The sequence below is a fragment of the Typopeltis vanoorti genome, chromosome 15 (genome assembly GCF_054136105.1).
Source record: "Typopeltis vanoorti isolate ZY-2024b chromosome 15, IOZ_Tvanoo_1.0, whole genome shotgun sequence".
Taxonomy (NCBI): Eukaryota; Metazoa; Arthropoda; class Arachnida; order Uropygi; family Thelyphonidae; genus Typopeltis; species Typopeltis vanoorti.
Genome location: NC_143563.1, coordinates 64,692,922 through 64,720,288, shown reverse-complemented (window position 1 = coordinate 64,720,288; position 27,367 = coordinate 64,692,922). Strand labels below are relative to the sequence as shown.

The following is a 27,367-nucleotide window of genomic DNA, read 5'->3' as shown; positions in this document are numbered from 1 at the left end:
AATCTATAAGCAATGCTTGGAATAAAAAGTATTCTTCTGCTCATCTCTTTGGGAGAAATTTTAGTTGGTAAAAAAAAATCAGTTTAATTGTCAGTTTTATTTATATGATGCCAATTCCATGGCACATTTCATGTCGTAAATAGTTTTTTTTTATTTTTTTATTTTCTACTTATTATACCTGTTGGAGCAAGACAGTCATTACAAATGCCTGTTTTCATGATTTTATAATAATAGAATAAGAGGATAGTATCTTTTTTCTTTAGAGAGTGCACTCAATTTTACCATGACATTATCAGCCAATCATGATATGGTAACCTAAAACAGACAGTGGCTATTGGCTTATTTAGCACCCACTGATGGAATTTGCAAAATTTGAATCATTAGTAGTGGAAATGAAAATTTGGAAAGTTGATAAAATAGAATTACAGCTTTTTTTTTCCCTCCAAAATATATAATTTCTTTTTGGAAATTATGGAGACAACTACCGTGTTTGAATAAAAACTTTAGTTTACTGTTACTAAAATTTTACAATTCGACGTTTCGACCTTTATGTCAAGGTCATCTTCTGGAGCGTACAAATATACACAAGAAACAAGCTATACTACAACCATACTGGTTCGTTAAAGACACTGACTAACCGCTACCACAATTGTTTGGCCTGACCTCTGGTGAAAAGAAAAAAAAAAATTATACATCAACGCTAGAGTCCTATTATTTGTGTTGTCTACTATATACATCATTCCAGCCAGTTGGAGTAGAATGATTTCTAATAATAGCAGATTGGCTAGAGTCCTGACTTATGTTGAATCTGGAAAGCACACATTCAGCCAACTTAGGTTGGCTGAATGTGTGCCTTCCAGATCCTTGGAATTTTCATACCATCTTTATTGTTGATATTTGGGTGGTTTATCAGGATTTCGCAGGATTCTTTAAATTTTCTTTCGTACCATGTTTTTGTGCGGTGTAAGGAGCAGGTGCTTTTCCAGTTGATTTGGTGTAAGGTGTTGAGTGCATGGTCTGAGAGGCCTGCTTCACCATAATGGTTATATTTAATGTGTCTAATGTGTTCTTTCTTGCGTATAGGGATTGTCCGTCCTGTTTCACCAATGTACGGTAAGTTACAGGTGCAGCGGATGCAATAGACTTCAGGATGTGCTAATGGGAGGAGAGGATCCTTAGAGGAGCTGAATATGGTTTTAAGTTTAGTGGGTGGTTTAAAGGTGGCATTGAGGTTATAATGTTGTAGGATTCTGTTGATTTTTTCTGATAACCCTTTAATGTATGGAATGGCTATGGTTTTACTGTAATCTAGATTCATTTTTGTTGTGGTTTTATAGAGTATTTTATTGACAGTATTTTTGTTATAGCCATTGTTTATGAATGTGTCACTAATGATTTTTAGTTCTTGTTTCAGGGCTTGCTGGTTAGAGCAAATAGTTGTGGCTCTGTTTTTAAGAGTGTTTATGGCTCCATATTTTTGTGCTGGGTGGTGATATGAATTCGCATGTATGTATTGTCCCGTGTGTGTCGGTTTTCGGTAGACCGTGAAGGATAGATTGCCTGAAGGAAGACGTGTAACTAGTGTGTCTATAAAACCACAACAAAAATGAATCTAGATTACAGTAAAACCATAGCCATTCCATACATTAAAGGGTTATCAGAAAAAATCAACAGAATCCTACAACATTATAACCTCAATGCCACTTTTAAACCATCCACTAAACTTAAAACCATATTCAGCTCCTCTAAGGATCCTCTCCTCCCATTAGCACATCCTGGAGTCTATTGCATCCGCTGCTCCTGTAACTTACCGTACATTGGTGAAACAGGACGGACAATCCCTATACGCAAGAAAGAACACATTAGACACATTAAATATAACCATTATGGTGAAGCAGGCCTCTCAGACCATGCACTCAACACCTTACACCAAATCAACTGGAAAAGCACCTGCTCCTTACACTGCACAAAAACATGGTACGAAAGAAAATTTAAAGAATCCTGCGAAATCCTGATAAACCACCCAAATATCAACAATAAAGATGGTATGAAAATTCCAAGGATCTGGATGGCACACATTCAGCCAACCTAATTTGAAAGATTCAACATAAGTCAGGACTCTAGCCAATCTGCTATTATTAGAAACCATTCTACTCCAACTGGCTGGAATGATGTATATAGTAGACAACACAAATAATAGGACTCTAGCATTGATGTATAATTTTTTTTTTATTTTATTTTTTTATTTATTTTTTTTTTTTTCACCAGAGGTCAGGCCAACAATTGTGGTAGCGGTTAGTCAGTGTCTTTAACGAACCAGTATGGTTGTAGTATAGCTTGTTTCTTGTGTATGTTTGTACGCTCCAGAAGATGACCTTGACATAAAGGTCGAAACATCGAATTGTAAAATTTTAGTAACAGTAAACTAAAGTTTTTATTCAAACACGGTAGTTGTCTCCATAATTTCCAAAAATGCATTCGGATCACCGTGTAAGCCTAAAAGAAAGGATATAATTTCTTTATTTAATTATGAAAACATAACCAAATGGTTTGGAAAGTTTTCTCAGTTTGTTTGTTGCTTTATGGTTGTGTATCAGTAACAGAAAGTTTGAGTTAATGTAAATAACTATTTGGGAACATTGATCAAGTGTAAACGGATAAGTATTTCAATACAGACTAGTTTCACCAAACTTAAGCTGTTGGCATCATCAGGTTACAAGCACTGAAGCTAAAACATATCACAAAATAGATCTTAACTGTAAATTCTAAAAATTATAGTTACAAACTAAAACAGTGGTTGCCAAAGGGGTCAATATCGACCCCCTGGGGTCGATATGACATTGTTAGGGGTCGATTGGGGATCGACAGAAAAATATAAGACATCATTGTATTGGTAATATTTAATTTGGTTAACTTGGATTACCTCCATGACAAAAGACATGGAGGTAATGACAAAGCAATTAAGAGTGAATCATGGGATCAGTACCTCCATCTTACAGGTCCATGAATAGGACCTGTAAGATGGAGTACGATCATGAAAATAGTTACTGAGGCCAATCAAGTAGGGCAAAATGATGTACTTACCAATAAACGGATGTTGGTGGTTCCTGCCAGCTGGCAAAGTGGGAGCGAGATTGCAATACATGCGTGGTTCTTATTTACTGATACTTACAAGTATTCAATCACAGTCTCATTTTTGCGCATCGACATACAAGTGAGCGTTAATGTTCTAAAATTCATCAACATACATATTATAATTCAATTGTTATTCATTCACGAACTAAACTTCTCTATGTTGAAGAGTTGAGCAGCGCTGGTAGTAATACCAGTAGTTTATTAATATCACTAGTAATACCACTAATATTACTAGTGATAGTAATAATAGTAGTAATAGTAATATAATAATATATACTATATTATACATACAATAAACACTGTAACTATAAAATAAACAATCTAAAATTCACATAAGCGTCTTTTTTTTTTTTTTTGCTTGTCCTATTATAATTACGTAATAGTAAAATATAGGGGGTCGATAAAAAGTCAAGAAACTCTTGAAGGGGTCAATGGGCAAATAACTTTGGCGACCCCTGAACTAAAATAACATTGAATGTGAATAATACACGTATCGCGTGTACATGATTTACTAGTTGTTGCTGAGGAACATTCTATAGTTAGCATTAAAGTTCATTTCTTGTGTGTTCAGAGATCTAATTAGGGTTTTCCATATCTCTGGAAATATTAAACCTTGGTTCCTGTTAAGGTTATCTGTAGTGGTTGCGACTGTAGCTGCTTCTTTAAACATTTGAGAGTAGTAGTCTTCTTCTATGTAAGTGGTACAACTTTTGTTCCGCTCATTGATATGGTTTGTTATGGAGAAATGTGATGACAGACCTGATATGTCTTGTCTGTTATTTTTAACATAACCAATGTGTTCCTTCTGTCTAATCTCGAGGCTTCTCGAAGTCTTGCCAATTTAACTTGAACCACACGAGCACGGAATATTGTAGACTCCAGCATACTTATAGAAAGGATGGGTATCTTTTGGAGATCGTAGTAGTTTACGAATTGTTTCTATAGGTCTGAATGTCACTCTTATTTTGTGTGGTTTGAGGAGATTAGCGAGAAGGTTTGAGTTTTTTCTTCTTGTTTCATAGACTGATAAATGCACTATTATATAAGTAATTAACATATTTGTTTCAACATATAGTCACATAGGCTAAACATTACTCATTGCTTGAGTTTATAAATTGACCAGATCCAGAATTGATTGATTGATAGATTAAACAATTGGTTAAAAATTAGTCATAGCATTAACAAAAGCTTATAAATTGATGAAATTAACTCTATTGTTGAACAGCTGTGATATAGTAGGCATCCGTGGCACACCTAGGCTGATACTTAACTACCAAGATGTTTACCTGACATGTGAGCTAATGCAAAAATTTTTAAGCTTTGGCCATAAGCATCATAATACAACACTCCCACAACAGAAAAGACTATTTCAAATCCCTAATTCTCATAAAAATATAGTACAAAGTAATTCTATAAAATCTTAGCTGAATTGGACTTTTTTTTAATACTAATCACATCCATGAAAGATTATATAATGCTGCCATATCCAATTAAGACTGGTTTTGTTTCATTGCTAATTTCCAAATATGTTACAGCAGTTATTCATTGTAGTTAATGCATCCTTATACTGAATTTATTTACTCATATTTTTAGGAGTGCAAGAGTACATTTTTAGGAGTATAACATCATTTGCATAAAGTAAAGATTTCTCATTCTCATATAAATATAGTACAACGTAATTTTATCAAATCTTAGCTGAATTGGACTTTTTTTTTTTTTTTAATACTAATCACATCCATGAAAGATTATATAATGCTGCTATATCCAATTAAGACTGGTTTTGTTTCATTGCTAATTTCCAAATATGTTACAGCAGTTATTCATTGTAGTTAATGCATCCTTATACTGAATTTATTTACTCATATTTTTAGGAGTGCAAGAGTACATTTCTAGGAGTATAACATCATTTGCATAAAGTAAAGAACTGAGTTATATTTTCGTGATTTCTTATTTGTCTTAAATCTGATCCTGATGACCCATATCTGTCTGACCTCAGCTTGTTCTTCTCCAAGTTTCTCTTCCACAATCTTTATTCTCTTCTCAAGCATGTTCACATTTTACTTATAGCACTCCATAAGGAAATTCCTCTTATAAATCATACGTTGTCTTATTTTTCTTTTACTAGATGGATTCTATAAGAGCTGTATTCTGATTATTTAGAACTTCACTTATGGACCAGGCTTTCTGAATGATTCGAAATGATCACTGTAAAACTTTTAGACCTCTATATTTTATCATTACTGGTTGAATATCATCCACTCCAGCTGCCTTTCCATCTTTCAGATTTTTCTTAAATATGGATTTTTCTACTTCAAATATCGATGTGTACTCCCAGTTTCATTTCTCTTGAATATTTTCTACCACTGTTTTGTCATTGTTTATCTCACTTAACAATTTTTCAAAGTGATCACTTCAGACATCCAGACTATCTTGCCACCTTTATGATGTTTATCATCTGTATTTTTACGTCTTCCTATGACTTGTTTAGCTACCTTTTACATGTAACTTAAAACTTTCTTATATTTTCCCCTGTGTCTTTTTTCCCCCCTATAACTGCTTCTTTAAATTCTTGAGTTATAAGATTCTGGTTTTTCTGCCCAAGTAATATAACTTCATATCTCTCTTACTGAATCAGTGTTTTAGATTTTGCCACTGAGTATCCAAGGTTTGGTTCTTGTTCAGAAAAGTTCATTTTATCTCCAATAATATTTATCTGTGTATATAATATATATTTATATTTCATCTTAGAAAGCTACTTAGTTCTTATTATTTTAAAAACTTTTGTCTATATTTTTTTTCTCATTGTGATACTCATTTGTTTTTTATATCTAACACACACAAAATTGCAAAACCTTTAGCATGAAAGTGCCATGTGTGGACAAGAGGGTAAAAATAAAAGAGAAATCTGTTGACTTTTTTCTTTTTTTTTTTAATAGCTCAAGGTTGTATTCTTCGGAGAAGGCCAGTCAGGGAGGCCATTCCAAAGAACAAAAGCAGATGGAATGAAAAAGAAGGCCAAGAAATTGTTTAGCAAGTTTCAAGCAAGATTGTTAATGGATGTTAGTTGGCAGCAGCTCTGTTCTCATGTTTTTGGAGGAAAGCAGAGGAATTATAGTGCCAATTCAGCAGAGCACTGTCTGTGAAAGAGCACATCTGTAGAACAGACATAATGATGTCTTAGAGAGATTGACAGTGCACAGTCACAACATTCAAGTGTTATTAATATTCCATGGTTGGGTGATTCAGGATTTGTATATAATTAGCAGCTTAAAGGTGTGAAGTGTCTTGAGCAGAAAAATAGAGAGTTTTTGGAGGCTGAAGAAACTATGGTTGAGATGCGTTTGTGCTGCCAGGAAAAGTTGGAGTTGTAGGTCTTTCCAAGAAGTGAAATCTGATCATGTTTGGATATGAGGTAAGAATGAAGAAACAGAAGAAAGAATTGAGTGAGAGCAAGGTGGCAAGAACAACTGGAAGTGAAATAGCTGGAATGCAAGATTTGAAGGAGTTGTTCAGAATGAGAAATATGCTCAGTGATATTAGACATTTAGTAGAAATGAATGGAAGTACAAAAAAAAAGATAGAATGAAGGAAAGTAGAGAAAAAAAAAAGAGATGATAAATGTCTTGAGAATAGCAATGTATGGATATTCAATTATTAGAGGTGTTGGTTATTGAGAGTCCACAAAGTCTGCTTCACAGGTAGCAGTACAGGTACTGTGACATTTTATATGAGGAATTGAAGGTTAGGGGAAGAAATGTGAGCTCTTGTGAGAGAGATCAGAACTGAGTTTTTGGTGGCATCGAAGTCTACAAGATTGTTACTTCATTGAGATATAGCTATAGGATTGAATTTCAGGACATTGGTGGTGGTGAATCTTGAGGGTACTATAAGGTTTGTCAAATGAAAAGGCAGAATGGAGTTTACTATTATCTACAAAGCTATGAACAGGCTTTAAAGTCTGTGAGAACTTGTCATTTATACATAGAAGGAAGAGAGTGGGTGAAGTACCGAATCCTGATACTCCTGAATTAGTGGGGAAATTGGTGAGGAGAGGAAACCATTCACCATGATTCTTACTATGCAACTAGTGAGAAAGCTGGATTACCAGCTTTCTCATTAGTCATTGCAGAGAATGGAAGGTAGACTTTAAAATGAATCGTGGTTTGCTAATCACTCTACCAAACTTGATTAAATGCTTTTGAATAACCATGAGTTTCTCTGAATTTTTTCATGTCTTGAGTATAGAGGTATATATATATATATATATTGAGGGCCACAAAATTGGCTGTCGATTGAGAGTGATGGAATCCATATTGCTGGTCACTGATTATAGTGGCGGTGGTCGGCGATAGATGGCGTTGGTGGATTGTGAGTAGTAGAGACAGAATTGTAGAGTAGATGCCCTCCCTCGATGAGTCTTTGGACTCCCTGGAGGTGACAATTAATATAATATGTAAAAGATTAATCATCCTCCCAGTGGCATTCTTTCTTTCTCAGTTTACAGAAAATATACCCAGAAGGGTAGAATGCATACACAAACTTACCTCACAACTGAACTCTCTTTTATTCACTGTACCTTCCTGTCCAATGGCTACAATGCCAAAAATATTTTTAAAATAGTTGTTTTCCTCCCATCACCTCACCCTCTAAAAATTCATCATCAAATTCCTGCCATGTACCCTCAAGGGGGATGTACAGGATATGATAGTACCACATGAAAAATTTACATTATTACAAACTTCCTATCTACAATTTTCCTCCAAATCAGTCTGTTACTTGTCAATACTCCAACATTATCAGATCTTATATTTCTATCGTCTTAAGGCACTTTGTATCGTATCAATCCAGCTATATGTTGGTCTTCCTCTGGGTCGTTTTCCTGCCAACCTGGCAGAGAACACTTGTTTTGCTAATCTTTCCTCTCCCATTCTGTTTTAGTGACCATTAGCATTAGCTCTGCTAACACATTCCTGGATGCTGACAATGTCAAATTCTTTCCTAATTTCCTCGTTTTTAATATGATATTGCCATTGATGCCATCTGTTCACGCCTCAAATCTTTCTCAGGATTCTCATATCTGTAGTCTCTAGTCTTTGGTCAAGTGTTTTACTTCTGACCCAGCTCTCAGATCCATAAGTTAAAACTAGTTTGAACACTCTTATATACAGCTAATTTAGTGTTGAGACTAATTTCTCTCTTATTTCATATGAATTTATTCAATTGACTTCCTACCATACCAGCTTTGTTGATTCTGTTGTCTATTTCTATATTTAATTTACCATCTTCACTAGAAATCGTGCCTAAGTAGCTGAAATGTTTTACTTGTTCCACAGGTTCTCCGTTTACAATGCAGTTGACATTTTTAATGATTCTGCCTATTTTCATTGTCTTTGGTTTTTTATTGCTGACCTTCATACCATATCTATTACAACAGTTATTCAATTTATTCAGGGAATCTTGCAGACTTGGAGCGGATTTATTGATAAGTATAACATCGTCTGCATAAAGTAAAGAGCTGACATTAACTTCTCCAATTTTGATATCAGGTTTAATACCACTTTCCTTCATAATATGAACCATATAGATTCCAGTAGCTGACTTTTTCGCTGGTCGCCCTGGTTCCCTGGCGAAAACAAAGGGGGGGGGGCTTGTTTAACTGGGCGAAGCCCCAGCCGAAATGAAATTTTGTCATGTTGTACCATCATTTTGTATTTTGGTTTAAGCCTATAAGAATACAATTTGGTCGGCTAAATCCTTGTTCATTCAGTATCCAGGTAGATACCCAACAGGGTGCACCACGAGAAGGTGAGGATTGGACATTAGGTCAGAAGCTCTGGTCAGTTCTCCGCATTCCTTTAAAGGCTATGTGGAGGTCTTCTCTCAGTTATACAGCTTTGACCGTTAAGCACCCCCACCTGAATCTAAAAATTCAGATTGTAGTAATGCTATTACTATTCCCTATATCTGGGACACCTCAGAAAAAATAGCCAGAACTTTAAAAAAGATAATCTCTGCACTACTTTCAAACCTCATTTTGAAACTGGCTGCCCCTAAATACTCTCCTAAAGATCCCCTCCCCCTCTGTTCCAGTTGTTTGTGCACCTCGTCATATGGACAAACAGGGAGGTCTGCAAATATCTGCATTGGAGAACACACAAAATAATAGAATAATGGTCAGTCAGGTGTAGCTTACCATACCTTGCACAGCACTAAAAGGGAAAAAAGTATTCACTGCAGCAAGTACAAACTTGAAGGATTTTTTTAAGAATCAGCAGAAGATTTAAAAAACCAACCTGATCTAAATAAAGATAGTTTTTTTTTTTTTTTTTTTTAAATATGTTTGTGTTAAACTTCTTAAGATTTGGGAAGCATTCATTCTTAGACCTCTACAAACCAACAGCCCATGGAGCCTGCTTCTAGTCTAACTTCTTCCTCTTATTGTTTTCGTGTGTGTTATTATAATTTTTGTCTCATTGACAGAAATGAAATGTTGGAACGATTAAACCTGCATTTCATTATTTCTCTGCACTGTATTCATTCCATTTAAACTAATTATGAGTTTACTCCCATAATTTTAATCAGAACTGTCATAACTGTGATCTCCAGTCAACTGTTATATTTTAATCCTACAATCAGATCCATAATCTAAAATTAGTTTGAGCACTCTCTTGTATACTGCTAGATTAATATTTTGACTAATTTCTCTCTTATTCCATATAAATTTATTTGGTTGATTCCCAATTACACCAGATTTGCTTATTTTGTTCTATTTCCTTATTTAATTAATTGTCATCTTCACTAAAAATTGTGCCTAAATAGCTGATATGTTTGTTTGTTTTGTAGGCATTTCCCATTCAGGATGTAGTGCTAGTGTTTTCTGTGTTTATGCCTATTTTTATACTGTCTTTTTTGTTGCTGATTTTCATGCCATATTTTTATGTCAGTTATTTGATTTAGTTATGAATGTAAAAAATTTCTGCCATCTCGTGCCGGATTTGCTTAGGAGATCATCTATGTTAAGTAAAAAGCTAATTTTTATGTCAGTTTTGATATCCAATGTATTGCCATTTTTGTTTCATAATAGCATTCATCATGTTTTAACCTGATTTTGCATTAAACTATATTCTTGTATTTCATTGAGCTCTAATTGCTGACTTACAACTTAAATATAAACAATGTATTATATTTAAGTTCTATATAATGTTCTATTTAATTATATAATTATGGCATTTTGAAAAGCTTTTTTACTTGGTGCCCTGTCATATGCCTTTTCCAGATATACAAAAATTAAATACAGATTCTTGTTATACTTGCATGAATTTTCAACTCTTTGTCTAAAAGGGAAAGTCTGATCTTGATAATCCTTATTTGGCCTGAACTCAGCTATTCATTCCATTTCAAAATTTTTGCTCTTCTGAAATATGCTTGCAATAAATCTTACCTTGCATTATCTTATCTTACATTCAGTTTTATTTCCTTTATATAGATGGGTTCTATCAATCATGTGGAATTTGACTTTCTATTATGCCTTCTGAATTATACAGTGCAGTCACTTAAAACATTTATATCTCTGCATTAATTTGATAATTTCAAATATCATCTAATATGTTGAATATCATCTACTCCAGCCACATTTACATTTCAGGTTTTTGAACTTCTATTATCGATGTGTACTCCTGTCTTCCTCTTGAATATTTTCTACCATTACTATTGTTTATTTCAAAGTAATTACTCCAAACATCCAGAATATCTCTATCTTCAGTTTTTATGTTACCCCATATATCTACTCCACACACAAAGACATCTTATATAGATGTTTGCTGATGAACAAGGAATGTGTAATGTGGTGGAAGTTTTTGTTACCTTCCAATGAGTAAAAGTTTAATAAAATAATAAAAAGCAACCTATAGCTTTTTTTTCAGCTGATGCTGGCAGAGTGCCATTGGATGAGAACTTTTTACTGTCTCAGGAGTGAGTTACATTCTTGTAGTTAAATTGCCATCCATTGTTTGAGTTTTGGACTTGTTTTTTATGTTACCCAAAACCACTGTCACTGTGCATGCATTAAGTATAATTTTGGAATCATAATTAGTGATCTGTAATCGCATTGTTCTGTTCCTGGTATTGCCACGTCATGTTCTGCATGCAACATCAGCATTACTATTCTGAAGATTATTAGTTTTAGTGATGCTACTGGCAATAGCTGTTTAACTTCTTTGAAACCTTATCCCCCCCCCTCCATTAATACAAGCTGCTGCCCTAAATTTTGTCCATTGAGTAATGACTCAATGAGCACAAACAGAAAAGATTTAAACCATTATTAGTATAAATCTACTTAAATTTGTTAATTTAGCATATTAATATTTAGTGGGGACACCATTAGGAGGTGTTCGGTGGTTATGAGTGCTTCTGAAAGATAAGTCATTTTTTCATATTTTAGTTGATAATATTGGGTTAACTTATTGTAGTTTTTTTTTGTTTTTTTTTAAACAGATGTGTGATTGACTGAGTTATTTAGTTTGTAAGTAAACCTTGAATTATTTTATTTAAATACAATATTATTGGTATGGCACCAATGCATTCTAGAACAATGACAGCAAAGACCACTTTGTCAATGATTTAAATTTGCAGAATTTTATGCAATGCACACACAGTGTGCACTGCTAATCTCTTGCCGCTTCTGCAACTTGTTAAAGTAATAATAAAGACTGAACAAATAAATGTGAAAAACAAGATCAGGGGAGTACTTAAAACTTAGTACTTAACAAAATCATGTTTCCCTGGTGCAAAAATTCACAATATTAATCACACCATCCAGATGCAAAAAGGTAAGTCAAAAGAACTAATTGTCTTGGTTGACAGAAATTAAAGGATATGTGGAAGGAAATTGAAACTGGAGAGAGAGAGAGAGAGTGTGTATTAAATTTTTCAATATGGAGTGCTTATTAGGTGACAATAATGGAGCAAATGCTATTAGAGCGGACAGTATTTGATGGTAGGATAGAAAATGTTGGAATTAATGTCTAATGTGCGGTAGTGGAAATACAGGAGAATAAAATGGATGTAAATAAAGACATAGCATGCTCGAATGTTATCTTTCACAGAACAAAGCGTGAAATTAATTTTGTTACATTTTCTTTTAAGTACTCTCCTGATCAAGTCTCTGTACATAATTTATCCTTAACTTGTTTTTCTCATTTATTTGCTCAGTCTTTATTATTACTTCAACCACCTACTTCTTTCTCTTCTCAGCACTGCTAATCTCTTGCTGCCTCTACAACTTGTTAAAGTAATAATAAAGACTGTGCAAATAAATGAGAAAAACAAATTAAGGAGAAAATTATGTACAGAGACCCGATTAGGAGAGTACTTAAAAGAAAGTGTAACAAAATCATGTTTCCCTGGTGCAAAAATTCACAATATTAATCTTGTCATCCAGATGCAAAAAGGTAAGTCAAAAGAAATGATTGTCTACGTTGGTACAAATGATCTGAGAGGCAAGAAGTATTCTATGAGGGAGGATGTAAAAAAGTTGTTAGAAGAAGCAAAACTGAAGTGCAAGAAGGTGAAGATTGTAAGTCTCCTGCCACACTATGATAGAGGCTAACTGATGAGGACATTGTTGGCAGCATATGAATCAATGTGGAGGTTGTGCAGAAGGAATGATGTAGGATCTGTGGTCTGTGTCTGTTGATGGAAAGAAAGATTTGTATAATGCTGATGGACTGCATTTAAATGGTTTTGGTATTAGGTGTCAAGAGAGCTTTGTTAACCAAGCATGCTGAAGTGCGAATTGAGGAAAACTTAAGCAATTAGGGTGGAAGCAGGTGGGTTTGTGTAAAGGCATCCATGAGGCAAGTGAGTGTGAGAATGACAAGTGCTGAATCTAGTCTCTCAAGCAAAAATATTGAATAAGGTAGTTAATTCAGGAAGTAAAGGTGGGTGGAGGCCTAAAGGAACACTGCAGTTTCTATATACTAACGCCAGCAGTATCAGAAATAAGCGGGAGGAGTTTTAGGCATTAGTGCAACCTCGCCAAACGTTATGGGCATTATGATGATAAAACAGTTATTTTTTGACCACAAGAACTATAGGAGAATGAATGACTACTGTTTGGAGTTTTTTTTTGGTCAAATTTATTTTAAAACTAAGTTATACCAACTAGTTTTGCCAACTGTGGCTGTTGGCTTCATCAGGGTAAAAGATGTATAAAAAATAAGAACACTTAAACGCTAAAGACTGTTTACACTAAAACCATAAAATGAACTGAATACAATTGCATATTTATAAAAGCAGAAGAACGCATACATCACATGCATAGCACGTGTATGATCTACTAGTTGTTATGTAGGAACGTTCTGCAGCAAAATTTAATTCTGGCATGTTGAAAGATCTAATGAGGGTCTTCCAGATTTCACAAGGTGGTGAAAGAGGGCTTCCCATTGCAAGGCCGATTACCATTTCTGGACATTTTAATCAAGAAACAAATAGATGGTCATATCAGCCTTACAGTTTATCGCAAACCCACCAATACAGGTAGATACTTGCACTTCACTTCTTCACACCATATTTCTCAGAAACCTAGTGTTGTACACATGCTAAAAAATAGAGCCTCTCACATTACAACAGATGATAAAGACTTCCAAGATGAACTGTCCCTGATATCAAGATATCAAATAACCTTACAAAGAATGGTTATCCTAGAAAATTGATACACAAGATTCTTTTCTGTGATCCCCCGCAAAGACAACCTGAAGATATACATTATAATTCTACCATAGCGATTCCGTTTGTGGGGACAATTTCCAATAAGATTGCCAGACTCCTCAAGCCTCATGGAATACGAGTGGCTTTTAAACCTGCACAGACGATTTGCCAATTTTTACGATCTCTGAAAGACAGTCATCCATTTTTTAAATATGCTGGAGTTTATAACATACCCTGCTCATGCGGCTTAAACTATATTGGCCAGACCTCAAGAATTTTTGAAATCAGGAAGAAGGAACACATAGGAGACGTCAATAATAATAATAGAGAAAACAAATCGGGGGTTAGCCTTTCATTTTGCTAGGACTAACCATATGAGAGAATCGGATAAAAGCTCAATGCTCTACTTACCCGAAAAAGAAGCCACAACAGTTCTCCGTTCAGAACAAAACCTTAATAGAAACCAAGGATTGATTTTGGCCGAGATCTAGAAGACCCTCATTAGATCTTTCAACATGCCAGAATTAAATTTTGCTGCCAACTACAGAACGTTCCTACATAACAACTAGTAGATCATACACGCACTATACATGTGATGTATGCGTTCTTCTGCTTTTATAAATATGCAATTGTATTCAGTTCATTTTATGGTTTTAATGTAAACAGTTTTTAGCGTTTAAGTGTTCTTATTTTTTATACATCTTTTACCCTGATGAAGCCAACAGTCACAGTTGGCAAAACTAGTTGGTATAGCTTAGTTTTAAAATAAATTTGACCAAAAAAAACCCAAATAGTAGTCATTCATTCTCCTATAGTTATAGGCATCAGTAAGACTTGGCTAACAGAAGATGATGTAGTTACAGGGATACAATGTGAAGGGTTTAGTGTTTTCAGAAAAGACAGAATGAGAGGGGGGGGGGGTACTGCTGATGATAGTGGATGAATTGTAGCCAAAAAGAATTATAGATAGGCAGGAGTATGGCTGTTCATTTGAAGCAGTCTGGGGTGAGATCAAGGCCAGTAAGACAAAATATGCAATTGGTTGGTGCTATAGGCCGGAGGGGGTGGGGTTCCACGAATGATCTGTAAGACATGCATCGGCAAATTAGTACAAGTGCAGGTCGAGTGTTATGGGGGACTTCAACTATGGAGATATAGACTGGAAGGAAGAAAGATTACATGGCAGGAAGGAAATGGAATTTATACACCTACTGAGAGATAATTACTTGAGGCAGCATGTGATGGAGGGAACCAGGGGTGTGAGAGAATTGGACCTGATCAGAAGCGCTATCTGTAACCTAAGTGGCCACATTGCCTCTAGGGGAAAGTGACCACATGGGCTTGATTTGGGAAATTGTAAAACATGAATATATTTACAAGAAGGGGGTATATCTTGAACTACAATGCTGGTGATTATGAAAAGTTTTGGAGGAATCTTAAATCTGCACCATAACATAAAACACTGCAAGGGAAGGATGTGCATGGAGAGATAGTTAAGGCACATCTAGAGGATGCAATATCAGGTAGGAGTTAAATGGATGAGTAATATAAAGCTGTAGAAGAAGAAAATGTTCTTGAGGATAACTATATAAGGAGAAAGGTGACCTGAAAACTCATGAACAGTATAAAGTTCAGGCAAGAAAGGTGACCCACACGGTAAGGAAGGCAAAATCAGATTATGAGAAGAATCTAGCTGAGCAGGCCAAAGGAAATCTCAGAGTGCTTTCATTATGGCAAGTAAGAGGAAGAATGACTGTGGAAAATTAACTGATTAATGAGTGCTGATGGTCATGAGGTGACAGAAGCAGATAAAATAGTTGAGTTAATGAGTGACCACTTTGCAAGGACATATCATCCAAGTGAGGTTACTGCTGTAACATATGTGGCAGACACTGATATGGGAACAGAGGTGGATGAAATGGAGGTTCTTAGGATATTGTAGAATCTCAGCATCTAATCCCACAGATGTATTATCTGTGGGATTAGATGTGATATCAGCTCGGGTTTTGTGAGAATGTGCGAGAGAACTAGCAATGTCTCTGACTAGGCTCTTAATTTAAGTCTCAGCTCTGTTAGAGAGTTATAAGGGAGTGGAAAGAGGGTAAAATAAATTCCCTTGCATCTAAGACTGCATTAGCAAATTATAGACCAATCAGTATCTCAGGCATGGTAGTAAAATTACTGGAAAAATTGGTCAAAAAGAGAATTCAAGAATGGGTAGATAAGAACATGATATGTATGAGGAGCAACATAGCTTTGTGAAGGGTTGGTCATGCCTTAGTAATTTACTAATCTTTTATAATAGAGTAACAGCTGAGTTGGATAAATTAAATGCTACACAATGATTCTGCTGAATTTTGCAAAGGCATTTAACAGGATACCACATGGAACTCTGTTATGTGAATTATAACAAATGGAGATGGATACGACACACTGGTTATGTAGATAAGAGGGTAGCTGCTGGACAGATATCAAAAAGTAGTATATGGAGGGACATGAATCATTGTGAAAGCAGGTGTGACTAGTGGCGTGCAGCAAGGTACAGTGCTGGGATCACTACTGTTTATTTTGTACATAAATTATATAGGAAATGACCTGAAAGGAAATATTCAGTTGTTTGCTTATGATAAAAAATTAGATAGAGTAATAGTTAATCAAGGCAGTGTGGAGAGCTTGCAAGATTATTTAAATAGGCTGTCAGTATGGACAAAAGATAATGCATGATAGTTTAATGTGGAGAAATGTCAAGTTATGCATATTAGGATAAATAGATTACAAACTGTGTACCACATTGATGAAACTGTACTCCAGGAAATAGATGAAGCTGCAGATTTAGGGGTGGTGGTGGTAGACAGAGTTAAAGTTTAGAAGACATATTGCTAAGGTTGATAAAGTAACTCATAATATTATTTGGCTATTGAACATACGAACAAGTGGAGGTAAGGAAGTTATTCCACTTTATAAGTCTTTGATACATCCACATCTGGATTACTGTGCTCAGGGTCTGGTCTCCTGGGTTTCTTGGGGATGAGGTAGCAGTGGAGGAGATTCAGAGACCAATGACTAAGATGGTGAGTGATCAGTGGAATGTTATCTATGATGATAGATTGAGGATATGTGGATTGCAGAAGTTGATTAATTTGAGAAAAAGAAGGGATATGATAGAAACATTTAAGTTGCTTAAAGGGTTTTATTAGGATAAACCTCCATAGCCCAGTCAGTATAGATGAAGCCCTTTGGTAGGAAAGACCTGGGCTTGATTCTCGTCCAAAAAGTTAGGAACCTTTATCTGATCTGGTCTCTTTCAACTAAAGGTGAGTTAGGTGGTCTCGTATGGAGGTATAGGGGGTTTTTCGTCCCAGAACAGGCAAACTGTCCCTGTGAACACTCACATCTACCTTCACAACCCCCCCCCCTCTAACACCAGTTTCTGTGACAAGCCGGTTGGGGTTTCTCACAGTTGCATAATCATAGCAGACCCTGTACCAAGCAGGATAAAAGCACTATAAAGGAGGAGGAAGGGTTTTATAGGATTGATGCAGGGGAAATGTTTCAGCACTTGGCTAGAGGAGCCAGAACAGGTCATTCCTGGAAGTTGAATAAATGTGTGATGAGTAGGGGGGGGGGCTAGATTTTTTGCTTGGAGAGTTGTGAATGAGTGGAATGGGTGCCGTAGTCAGTTGTGAGTGCTTTGTCTGTTATTGGGTTCAAGGAGAGGGGTATGTTAGATATACAGGGTGATTCAAAAAGATGGACTCAATTTTGTAAGTCTATATATCAAACATAGAACTAGTGGCAAACATGATGTAAAATATATTTGATTATACTCACAATTTTTATTTATTTATTCATATGGAGTTTCCTCCCCCGTCCCTATTGGGGTGAGTTGAGCCCCCCCCCTCAAGGGGTTAAGTATTTATTACTGTAGATACATGTGTTCACGGGGCTGGTTTGCCTGCTTGCGGGATGAAAAACCCCAGATAAACTGGGGGAAGTAACCCTGCTGTCCACGCCCAAGACCGGCTAACTTGGCTATGACTGAGGAAGATCCTTAAGCTCCTCACGTCGGCGACAGGAATCGAACCCAGGACACTCCTTCCGCAGACATATGGTTGCAAAGCACATAGCCATGCATAAAACTCATGTTCAATATGCCTCCGGCCACACGGATAACATCAAGGCAGTAACTGTGAATTCGTCTCGCATTCTCTACTGTCCATGCCCAAGACTGGCTAACTTGGTTATGGCTGAGGAAGATCCTTAAGCTCCTCACATTGGCGACAGGAATCGAACCCAGGACACTCCACCCCCAGGCATATGGTTGCGAAGCGCATAGCCACTAGGCTAAATGCGCAGATATACTCACAATAAAGTTTATAGATGTTCAATGTGCCTCCGGCTGCACGGATAACATCAAGGCGGTAACTATGAATTCATCTCGCATTCTCCCCCAATACACTCAATCTGCCTGAGCTTTTTCCCTTACACAGACGTGTTTGCTCAAATTGATAATTCCAATGACAAATGCTCTTCCTCGTTGGAGGTTTAATGTTGAAACGATCACAAGACGCATGCTGCACAGCAGTCGCCGACTCGGTTTTAATGAGCTCACGAACGCAAAAAGTTTTGTGCTGTATAGTAGTCATTTTGTTCACAACTGATGCTGCTGTGCGCTAGGCAAGCACTCTAGCAGTAGTATTTCAAACTTTAGGACCTCCTCTTTCAAATATTATGTAGATCATTCACATACAATGTATAGTTCAGGAAATATAGCCATACGAAATTGAGTCCACCGTCTTTTTTGAATCACCCTGTATATAGTATAGATATTTTGGTTATCCCACAATGAGTCTTTTGACTCCATAGAGGTGCCCGCACAATATAATAAGTCAGATTGTCATGCTTTCAACAGACCATATTAATAAAGATTATTAACTTAAGCATAAAATTCAGTAGTAAATTCAAGGGGATCAAGAGGTAATATTTAAGTTATTATTGGCTTGTAGAGAATTTTAAGATGGAATATGCCTTGAAGGTTGTATTATTATTATTTTTAATTTAAAATTAAAGTGTAGTTTTAGTCAGTCCTTTTAAAGATATCTTTAAAAATTCCAAACGGTGATAAGTATATCAGAATATTATTGGAGGACGCATATTTTTGTATATATATTTTTTCTCTTACAGTGTTAATAATATCACGACACTATCAGACTTTGCACACTGTAGAAATCTTCAAGAATTATATCTTCGCAAAAATCAAATTCGGGACTTAAATGAAGTGTCTTATCTTCAGTGCCTACCTAGGTTACATAGCCTGTGGCTGGCTGAAAATCCTTGTGCTGAAGGAGAACATTACCGCCCTACTGTTCTTAGAGCTCTTCCAAATCTTCAGAAGCTTGACAATATATGTAAGCTGGCTTGAAAACTATGTTAATGTTTTTTTCTCCTTAAGTTAGAATGCCTGCAGTATAAAATATCTGAAATGAATGTTTTGTTAAAAGTTATTAAACCTCTTAACCTATAGAATGCAAATGTAATGTTACTCATAAAAAAGAGGGTTTTGAAGTCCTGAGGAAAGCCTAAAGTTGGGAAGTGATGCATTCCTTAGGACTTTCCAAAATTGAAATTCCCCAGTAATGTATCACTATACCAAATCAAAAATATTCACAAAAGATGTGGCGATTTCCATCTTGGTATAGTGATACATTCAAAGTGAAAAGATTTATCTATTTCATCCTTATTTTCTATTCAGGCAAATGAAATTTACAGTATCTTGGAAATGCTTTCATACCGTAATAATTGACTTAATAAAAATTTTCAATGAAATTATTGTCATCTTCATGTCATCTTCCTTATACCCTCTTTTACCTTGCGGTGTCGAGGGTCCATTGATCATCAGACCCCACTCCGTTTACAGGATAAGGTGGTCAGCCTTATGCCCCGGTGTATCCTATGGCCTGTAGTGTTGAGTTCTCAAGGCCAGTTTGCCTGCTTTGTGGGATGAAAAATCCCAGAATAAACTGGGGAAAAAACCCTGCTGTCCACGCCCAAGACTGGCTAACTTGGCTATGGCTGAGAAAGATCCTGCAGCTCCTCACGTCACTGACGGGAATCAAACCTAGGACACTCCTTCCCCAGACATATGGTTGCGAAGCGCATAGCCACCAGGCTAACTGCGCGGACTCTTCTTCTTTAAATTTTCTAGCTTTTCTTCTCTAAATCTATCTATATTATATTTTCATTGTGGTATTTAACTTCTGAGATGACCTTGAATGGGAGAATTGACTAAACTCCAGCTAAAAAACAGATGTAATAACCACAGTAATAAGTTTTAATAAGTAAATATTTCATCCTAAATAATTAATTACTTATTAAGTTTTAATAAGTAAATATTGAATGAACTGTACTGATGATGTCCTAAGTATCTTAGGACATCATCAGTACAGTTAATTCAAACAATACTAGGAATGACATACAGTTAGGGTGCATGATTACAATGGAATCCCAATATGCGCGCAGTAGCATGTTATAGAATTAAATTAAAATATATCTGGAGGGGGGGGAAAAAAGATTACATTAAAAATAAGATAACATATTTTGAAAAGGACCAAACTTCTACATAGATCTTTATATAAACATGAACGTTTATATAAAGAAAGTGCTGAAGCCTTACTTCACAGACCAAATCTAAACTGTAATGACGTTCTTGCTATTCCTAAAGTATGGGAAATTGTCATACAAAATTGTGTAAAATATTTTATATATGTTATCTTATTTTTAATGTAATCTGTTTTTTTTTTTCTCCAGATATATTTAAATTTAATTCTATAACATGCTACTGCATGCATATTGGGATTCCATTGTAATCATGCACCCTAACTGCATGTTATTCCTAGTATTGTTTGAATTAACTGTACTGATGATGTCCTAAGATACTTAGGATGAAATATTTACTTATTAAAACTTATTACTGTGATTATTATGTGTGTTTGTTTAGGCATGAATTTTCCACAGGTTTCATTGTACAATAAACTCCACCTGTGGCATTGCTATTTGACCTCAGAGGATCATTTATGCTTAAAGAAACTGAATCTTGCAACCAAATACTGTATTTTTCCATGTATAAGACGAACCCTACTTTTTCAAACCCAAAATTAAGAAATCACTATTTTAAATATAAAACAGAACACATTTGATATATTTTAAATATTCAAAGTATATTTAGTAATTAGGTAATATTTTTATTATTTTTCCATGTTCTTTTGCATTATTGATGACTTTTAACTTGAATTTTGAAGAATATGACAATTGTTTTTTATTTTCGGACATATTTATGGGCTAGTGCTCAAAATATTGTTAATGCATTAACTTACCCCACTAACGAGTTGCAGTATGAATGCTTTCAGAGTTCTGATTGGTTTATTCAGAATCAGCCGTTAATGACATCAATCAACAGAATTAACAAAGGCTAGTGATTGGCGGAAGCCTGTTTGCGGAGACAAGGTACTGGCAGTTTTGCCCCACGGCAACCACGGGTTGCTCAACCGGTTATCCCCCATGTATAAGACGACCCTCAATTTTTGGTCTAAAAATTTTAGAAGAAAAGTATCATCCTATACACGGAAAAATATGGTAACTATTTTTCCGTGTATAGGACGATATATGGTAACCAGGTTTGAAATAATAATTTTGAGCATAATCTCAAAACCTAGTTGATGAAAATATAAAGTGGAACTTGTATTCTCACCAAATGCTCAGTATTTTCAGATTTACATTAAATCTTTGTTTATAATCTATAACATTCACATGCATGTTATAGATAATGTTAGAGAAATTAATGAAAAAACTGAAACAGTACTCGTGATCTGATATCTGTGGACCTTTGTATATCTGCGTGAATACATTTGTGTTTGAGAGGTGATTTCATTATATATACTGGAGGTAGAGAGATTCGTGTACTTCAGCAAGTGGAAATAGAGAAAGTTCTTATTGATTTTATATATTTGGCAATCTTATAGATCCTCAACTTTTTGTTGAAGATCTTTAAGTACACTACTGTTAACTGATAAGAAAATGAAAGAAATTTAATTATTGTTGTAGCAAAGTTATTTTATAGCTCCCAAACCACATAATTTAATTTGGAATTAAATTAAGTTACATGGCATGATCTTAGTTCCACCTTCGATAAGAATAATAATACAAGAAGGAAAACTCACTAGGAAAATCTTGATTTAATTGTAAAATTTTTTACCAATGTCACATGAATCTTCAGCACATAAATGGAACAGCAATTAAACAATAACAGAAAATTCTAAAAAGTTTGCACCATAGTAGCTAAAATAAGATAACAAAAGTGGTCAAAATTTTCCTAACTTACAAAAATAATTACACACACACACAAATATATATATATATATATTATATAATATATATTTTGAAAATTCATTTTTACTTGGTTGGAATATTATAAAATAAGTTTAATGACTATTACCGAGAGAAAAGATGGTAAGATATATTTAACAAGATACTACTAGTTTACTAGTTTCGTTACATGAACATCATCAGGTATCATACTCAAAGAAGTATATAAAAAATTACAGAGACTTAAAATTGTACTAACAGAACAAGTGAAACATGCTACTGTTTTTCACTTGTTCTGTTAGTACAATTTTAAGTCTCTGTAATTTTTTATATACTTCTTTGAGTATGATACCTGATGATGTTCATGTAACGAAACTAGTAAACTAGTAGTATCTTGTTAAATATATCTTGCCATCTTTTCTCTCGGTAATAGTCATTAAACTTATTTTATATAATATATATATATATATATATTATATAATATATAACATAATTAAAAGTTAGGAAAGAATAGCAGATTGAAAAAAGTACTATCTTCCATAAATGATATAAACATAGATCATCAAATCTATTTAAGTTAGGGCAATGAAGCAGAGCATTATACAAGTTTCTATAAGAAATTGGATTACAGATATACTCACACGTTAGGGATCAGTGAAAAGAGGGAGAGATTAGTAGACTATGATATGCAACACGAAACATGAAGATATATCTGAAGTATACATACATGAAGTATCACATCATATAAATTAAAGATGCCAAGAAATTATATCATCATCATCATCAAATTCCTGCCATGTACCCTCAAGGGGTGTACAGGATATGATAGTACTACATGAAAAAAATTACATCATTATTAATTTCCTATCTACAATTTTCCTCCAAATCAGTCTGTTACTTGTCAAGACTCCAACATTATCAGATCTTATATTTCTGTCGTCTAAGGCACTTTGTACCATATCAATCCACCTATATCTTGGTCTCCCTCTGGGTCGTTTTGCTGCCAACCTGGCAGTGAACACTTGTTTTGCTAATCTTTCCTCGCCCATTCTGTTTAAGTGACCATACCACCCGAGATTAACTCTGCTAACGCATTCCTGGATGCTGACAATGTCAAGTTCTTTCCTAATATCCTCGTTTTTAATATGATATTGCCATTGATGCCATCTGTTCACGCCTATAAATGGGTATTAATGCTTTCCTACTCATTTGTCATCTAGCCTAATGGAAAGCAATCTTATATTCATCTTTTTTTTTTTTTTTTTATTTTTTTTTTAAGGGAGGGGTGATAAAAGTCAGCTATTAGATTGTCATTCACTTTGTAACAATCAAAAATCATGGCCATAACAGTACCTTTACTGCCTGGAAGCTTAATTAGAAATCGAAAAATATGGATTTCTCCATGCCCAGTTGAAAACTTCCTATAAAGGTTGTATACAATCTCTCTCTCCATGAGATTCAAACCCAGATCTTACCAAGCAAAGGGCACTTTTGATACCTACTGATTCAGCTCTAATGTAAGCTCAAATATACAGATCTTATTGGGAGCAGAAGAAAAAGATTTTAAAACAAGAATCAAACTTTAGAGACAGTTGCAAAATCTGAAGAAAACATTGGCTGACCTAACAAGGAAACTATGTTAAGTGTTGTGCAAAGATAGGGAAATAAGAATTATATAGTTGGACACAGGATGTTAAAAAAGTAGTCCAAGAAAGAAAAAAAAAAGTTCTAAACGAGTATATAAAGGAAAATGATGGAAAAGTAAGTTATGTATAAAAGTAGCTAAACAAAAAAGTAAGAATTTAGAAAATATCTTGACGGTGGTGAAATTTTTGGGTGACTGCTTAGAAATGGAGGAAAGAATACTAGAGACAAAAAAAAAGGGGGGGGGGAATCAAAGATTACATAGGTGATATAAGACCTGTAAATAAGAATATTCTGGATGCTTGCAGTGTTTTGAAAATTGATTAAATGAGGTAAGATGGCATCAGTAGTCAAATCATATTAAAAATGAAGATATAGAAAAGGAACTTGATATTGTAAGCATTCGAGTGAAAAGAGCTAATCTAAGATGATATGGTAACTTAAACAGAATGGGAGAGGAAAGGTAAGCAAAATCTGGCATCAAAACAGATGCGTTGATGTCATAGAAGATCTGATAATATTGGCAACATGATAAATAACAGATTAGTTTGTAAAAAAATTGAATTACTAACAGGGAGCTAGTAATAATGTGAACTTAGTAATATCATTATATCTTGTACATCCTTGGAGGGAGCATGTCAGGAACTGCTATGATGAAAAATTATAGAAAGCTTTTAGAAAATAGCCACGAGGAATGCGATCAAAAGTACGTATCATTACAGTAGAAGAGTCAACGAAAACCTGAATGTAGAATGAAATGACAGTTGGCATAGATGATATTATCCTGAAATAGTGACTTGTGGTGGTGGTGTAAAATTTTTGCGCTGGCTGCACAGAGTTGACAAAGCTAAATCTCAAATGATTTGAGTAGAGTTCTCATCATGTCAACTTATGAGAATCCCAAATAAAAAAATTGTGAGCATTATAGAGGAATTTCTTCATTGAATTTCCCTGCAAGAGTAATGCAAGCATACATACTCAAGAAAAGACTAACAAACTTTTGTGAACAACAAACAAACTTTGCCAAATAAGAGTGGCAAAGTCTACATTTTTACTTCATGAACAATTGAACAATCACAGGAATATATATATATATATATATATATATATATATAAAAAAAAATCTCTATTTTGTTGATATTCAAAGTACATGATTTAAGATAGGTGGAATAATTGTTCAAAGCATTAAATCAGTATGGTGTAAATGGAACCTTATACAGAGCAATAAATATGTAAATCAGCATTTAGAGAATGTATTAGAAGGTTTGATGCTATTGAGTGTAAGGTGGGGCTGTATGCTATCTCCACTTAAGAAAAGTAGTATTAAATCTGATATTCAAATAAGAGTTATTACAATTTAGTTCTTTACTACATGCAAATAAAGGTATCCTTTTAAATAAATATATAAGTTTTCAAGATACTTTACCCAAATAGTTATACTTGTATCAACTTTAATATGAAAATAAGCAGGAAAATAGAACTTGTAGAACAGGTTAATGTTAAGAATGTAGAGAGGAGAAGTCTAAATTTTTATCTTTTAAAGTGCAGTTTTCAGTTAGGTGTGTCAAATCAAATATAGAAATAGATAATGGAATAAGTGAAGCTGGTATGATGGCAAAGCCAGTTTCATAAATTTATATGAAATAAGTGAAAAATCAGTCATTAACCAAGTTAGCAGTACAAAAGATAAGCGTTCAAACCAACTCTAACATGGAACAGAGAGAGAAAGAGAGCTGAGGATATAAATAAAAATGGTTACAAATATGGGAGTTCAGTTGAAAATTAGAGGGTTGTACAGATTGTGACAGGATTGTATTAAAGATGAAGATATCAGAAAAGAACCTTGCATTGTTAATATTCAAAAATAATGTGTATTCAGAACTAATCTAAGATGGTGTTATCACTTAAACAGAATGGGCAATGAAACATTAGCAAACAAGTGTTTGAAGCATAAATGGCTAAATGGTAAGAATGAGATCAATAGGAAGAACTAAGAGATATGTGAGTTAATGCTTTTGAATATCAAAATGTAAAAGGATTTTCTCAGAGGCCTGATAAATAATAGACCAAATTGGAAAATTAATCTGTTATTTGTTGGTAACTAGTTATGAAATATTGTGTTAGATCATTGTATAGTACACCCTACAGTGGAATACACTATCAAAGGATGTGATGAAAATAATGTTTTATTTTATTTTCTCAAATTTATTTTAAACTAGTGAAGTCATTATTTTGTAAATCTATAAATACATTGAATTAAAAATAGAAGAAAATGAAAGCTGAGTGATGTGAGTAAATTTGAAATTGGACAAGTGGACTTATTTATAACTGTGGTCTCATCCAAAGTTCCGTTAAAGAAGAAATAGAGAAATTTTGTAAGCCACTGGAGAAGGCAGTTGATATAAAGCAGGAGATCTAATAGCAAAGTAAGAAATGTTTTGGGAAATGAAGAAAAGAGCATAGTGGTTAATAATGGTATTTGCTGACTTCTGTTCAGAACATGGACTAGTCAATACTAATACCATGTTCTACCATAATTCACACAATTCACACAGAGAGACACAGAGACAGGAAAACATCTTATTATATTATTGTTGATAGTGATGATATTTTCATAATGATTTGTATACAACACAATGTTCAAGCCAATTTTAACTTATGGATCTGAGAGCTGGGTTAGAAATAAAACACTTGACCAAAGACTAGAGACCGCAGATATGATAGTCCTGAGAAAGATTAGGGGCATGAACAGATGGTATCAATAGCACTATCATATTAAAAATTATATTAGGAAAGAACTTGACATTGTTAGCATCCAGGAATGTGTTAGCAGAGCTAATGCTAATGGTCACTTAAACAGAATGGGAGAGGAAATATTAGCAAAACAAGTGTTCTCTGCCAGGTTGGCAGGAAAAAGACTCAGAGGATGACCAAGATGTAGGTGGATTGATATAGTAAAAAGTGCCTTAGAAGACAGAAATATAAAATATGATAATGTTAGTAACAGATTGTAACAGGTAACAGATTGTTTTGAAGGAAAATTGTAGATAGGAAGTTAGTAATGATGTAAGTTTTTCATGTATACTATTATATGCTGTACACCCCTTGAGGGTATATATCAGGAATTTGATGATGATGAGTATACAGGGAGATTTGAAATAGGGATCACCATTTCAATTTTAGCAGGATAAAAATGAATTTTATATCATCATCATCATCATCATCATGCATATCAAGGATTTAGGCCTAGCATGGCTTGTTTCGGCCTTAGAAGTCATCGTTTAAGAGGATGTCCCGGTTTTCTTTTTCCTAATGGCTTGTACTTTAATGCTTGTTTTGGTAATCTTTCTGTTTTCATTCTTTGAATGTGTTCCATCCATTTATGTTTATATTTTTTAATTTTTTCTATTACTGGTTCTTGGTTTAATTCTTTCATAGGATTATATTGAGTTTTATATTGAAAGGAAAAATATGTACAAAAGTTTTCAAAAGAATCAACCAAGCATCTTTCAGAGGAGAA

The 27,367-nt window shown here is 34.5% G+C and overlaps 1 protein-coding gene across 2 annotated transcripts in view; it reads left to right on the top strand.

Moving 5' to 3' along the window:
* LOC150098826 (cilia- and flagella-associated protein 410-like) overlaps positions 1 to 27,367 on the top strand; it is a 95,436-nt gene that overhangs the window by 47,776 nt on the left and 20,293 nt on the right. For both annotated transcript variants that reach the window (XM_090405604.1, XM_090405603.1), the window contains exon 4: positions 19,027 to 19,250. In XM_090405604.1, coding sequence (XP_090261730.1) covers positions 19,027 to 19,250 — 224 coding nt within the window. The remainder of the gene's footprint in view (positions 1 to 19,026; positions 19,251 to 27,367) is intronic.